The 2,892-nt window shown below is 38.2% G+C and overlaps 1 protein-coding gene across 1 annotated transcript; it reads left to right on the forward strand.

Annotated features, from left to right (window-relative positions):
• The first annotated feature begins 965 nt into the window (after nucleotides 1–965).
• Nucleotides 966–1,757, forward strand: LOC134141261 (gap junction beta-6 protein). The gene has a single exon (XM_062577347.1). The coding sequence runs from the start codon at nucleotides 966–968 to the stop codon at nucleotides 1,755–1,757; it is 792 nt and encodes a 263-aa protein (XP_062433331.1).
• The last annotated feature ends 1,135 nt before the right edge of the window (nucleotides 1,758–2,892 follow it).

Consider the following 2,892-nt stretch of genomic DNA (forward strand, 5'->3'; position numbering starts at 1 on the left):
GCTACCTCAGGTTCCTTTTGTAGTTAGTGGAGAGAAAACGGGATTTTTGAGATGAAACTCATTGAACAGACTTCAAACATCTGCCTCAAGATAGATCATGACCTAAGGTTTCACTTCTGCATCCAACTATGGTGAGATTCTTTTCCGCTCACAGAGAGCTCTGCAGTCATGTCACTACAATTCTTACATGCAGGTTATCCAGACCTGCCCTTGTAACCCACACAACCTCAGCAACTGTTCCTTAGCGCCTGCTTTTTTTGCTGGATTATACTCATGAGAATGTTGTTTATTGTATAAAATTAAGGAATGGCAAACTTGACTGAAGTTGTATAGGAATTTTAGCTATCTAATACTTTTTTGTTTTACGAATAGTTACTTAAGAGAAGCTGAAAGCTTCTAGGCTCTTCTAAAGTTTTCTGTAACTTTCTGCTGGAGCTCTAATCCCACTGTCTGCACTTTTTCCTGAGAGTTGTGGAGGCTCTGAATAACTGCATCTCTCACTCTGATTATATTTTTATTTTAAAGTATATTTTATTCTTGACTGCTGATGTCTTCTGGGTATCCTTTTGTTACTGTTACCAAAATTCCAGAACGTGTAGCTTTTCACTTGAGGCTATCTTCATCAATTTATCCCTATCTGATTTCCCCTCGCCTTGTTAATGTGACTGTTTTCAATTGGCCAAATAGACCTAAAGTCATATTATTATTTTTCTTTTTTTAGTCTGCACTTAAATGTAATCATTTTCCTACTGATACGTGATTAGAATACTAATTGTCACTTTATGACTGCTTATAGGCAAGACCACACTATACCAGCAACCTGTTACCACAGTCAACAAATTTGCTGCAATCATACAATATTGTCTTTATTTTATGCAATGTTTGGTGGGTTTTTTTTTCCTCTGTTGATTAATCTTTATTTTGTTCATTTATCCTGTCTTAGGTCAGACCATTAAAACGAGACGATGGATTGGGGAGCTCTGCAGACCATCTTAGGAGGTGTAAATAAACACTCCACCAGTATTGGGAAGATATGGCTCACAGTCCTGTTCATCTTCCGTATCATGATCCTTGTAGTGGCTGCAGAGAGAGTCTGGGGAGATGAACAAGATGATTTCATCTGCAACACTCTGCAGCCTGGTTGCAAAAATGTTTGCTATGACCATTTTTTCCCTATCTCTCACATCAGACTCTGGGCCCTGCAGCTGATCTTTGTTTCCACACCTGCGCTGCTGGTGGCCATGCATGTAGCTTACAGACGGCACGAGAAGAAAAGGCAGTTCAGAAAGGGAGATCAGAAATGCGAATATAAAGACATTGAAGAAATCAGAACGCAGAAGTTTCGTATTGAGGGCTCCTTGTGGTGGACATACACCGGCAGCATCTTCTTCAGACTGGTCTTTGAAGCGGTCTTCATGTATGCGTTTTACTTCATGTACGATGGGTTCCGAATGCCTCGCTTAATGAAATGTAATGCTTGGCCCTGCCCCAACACAGTAGACTGCTTTGTTTCGCGACCTACTGAAAAGACAGTGTTTACTATTTTCATGATTGCTGTGTCCAGCATTTGCATTCTGTTAAATGTGGCTGAGTTATGTTACTTGTTGGTAAAATTCTTTCTCAAAAGGTCTAGAAAGGCTGGAAATTCAAAACATCACCCCAACCATGAGAATAAAGAAGAAACCAAACAAAATGAAATGAATGAGTTAATATCTGATAGCTGTCAGAACACAGTCACAGGATTTTCAAGTAGCTAAGGTGATGTGAATGTTGGTATTCGCTCTTTTTGGAGTGAATTTTTTTCTTTTTATTTTCTAAAGGCTGCAAATTTGTGATATTAAATAGTTTAAGTTGGATGAAACTTTGATACAAAATTCCAGGTGCAATTTATACACCTGTCTGAAAAGTGAGGGTAGCCTAAACATGTGAAAATTACCTAAGGATTAAGTAGGGAAGTGTATTTTTCTATGAATATCCTTACAAGTTGACTATAGCAAGTGGGGAAACCCACTAATACCTTCATGCTGACAGCTCCTGAAAAACTGTACATGCAACAGCAATAAGAACAAAATTCTTTCCAAGCTAGATATTCTAGTATTACAAGATTTTTTTGTAATAGTGATAGCTTTCACTTGTGTATTGACAATTAAAATATTTTTGTAAAATATAAGATTCCATGTTACTTAAGGTGTTATAGTAAAAAACCGTCTGTGTTTTGTTTTCAACCAGGTGTATGCAGATATACCAATAGTATCATAATAATAGAGAGGAGATGGCAGTAGGCTACACGTGTACGGCTTTGAAAGCACTGCTTGAGTTTGGACAGGTAGCTTGAGTCAAGTGCATATACGCTGCCTGCTGTGGAGGGAGTCGTGTCGTGGATCCATCCATCACGTGTGGGTGATTGAGGTAGCTAGGTCTGGAGGGAAAACTCGAACCTTAAAACCAGCATGACAGTATAGATACAGCCAAGGTAGATCAGCTTTGAATATCTAGCAGACCTGGTATAAATAATCTTACTAATTCTTTTACTTGCATACTGCCGGTCTTATAAGAACATAGGTGATTTCCTGTAAATAGTCCATTTAGCATGTGTTCACTTCTTTAATGTATGAACTATATTTGTTTCTTTATACTGTATCACATCATGGAGTCTTTTTGGTTTTGATCTGTTTTGTTTTTTGTGGTAGTCTGATGATGGTGCTGTGGTATGAAACTAGGAGCTACTTGCTTTGAAGGATGTGCAAAAATGTCTTAAGTTGGAAACGGTGGAAGTCTTCTGAATAAAAGGCCAACACTTTAATCTTTGCCAAGGGCGTGAAAGTCTGGATGTGAATGCTGTAAGAATTTTGTTAGTGATAAATAGCCGTTCAAATAAAAAGCACTTCTGCT

This window comes from Rhea pennata, chromosome 1, assembly GCF_028389875.1.
Source record: "Rhea pennata isolate bPtePen1 chromosome 1, bPtePen1.pri, whole genome shotgun sequence".
Taxonomy (NCBI): Eukaryota; Metazoa; Chordata; class Aves; order Rheiformes; family Rheidae; genus Rhea; species Rhea pennata.

Excerpts from the sequence above, each read along its gene's own strand:
- LOC134141261 (XM_062577347.1), top strand. The coding sequence starts at position 966 with ATGGATTGGGGAGCTCTGCAGACCATCTTAGGAGGTGTAAATAAACAC.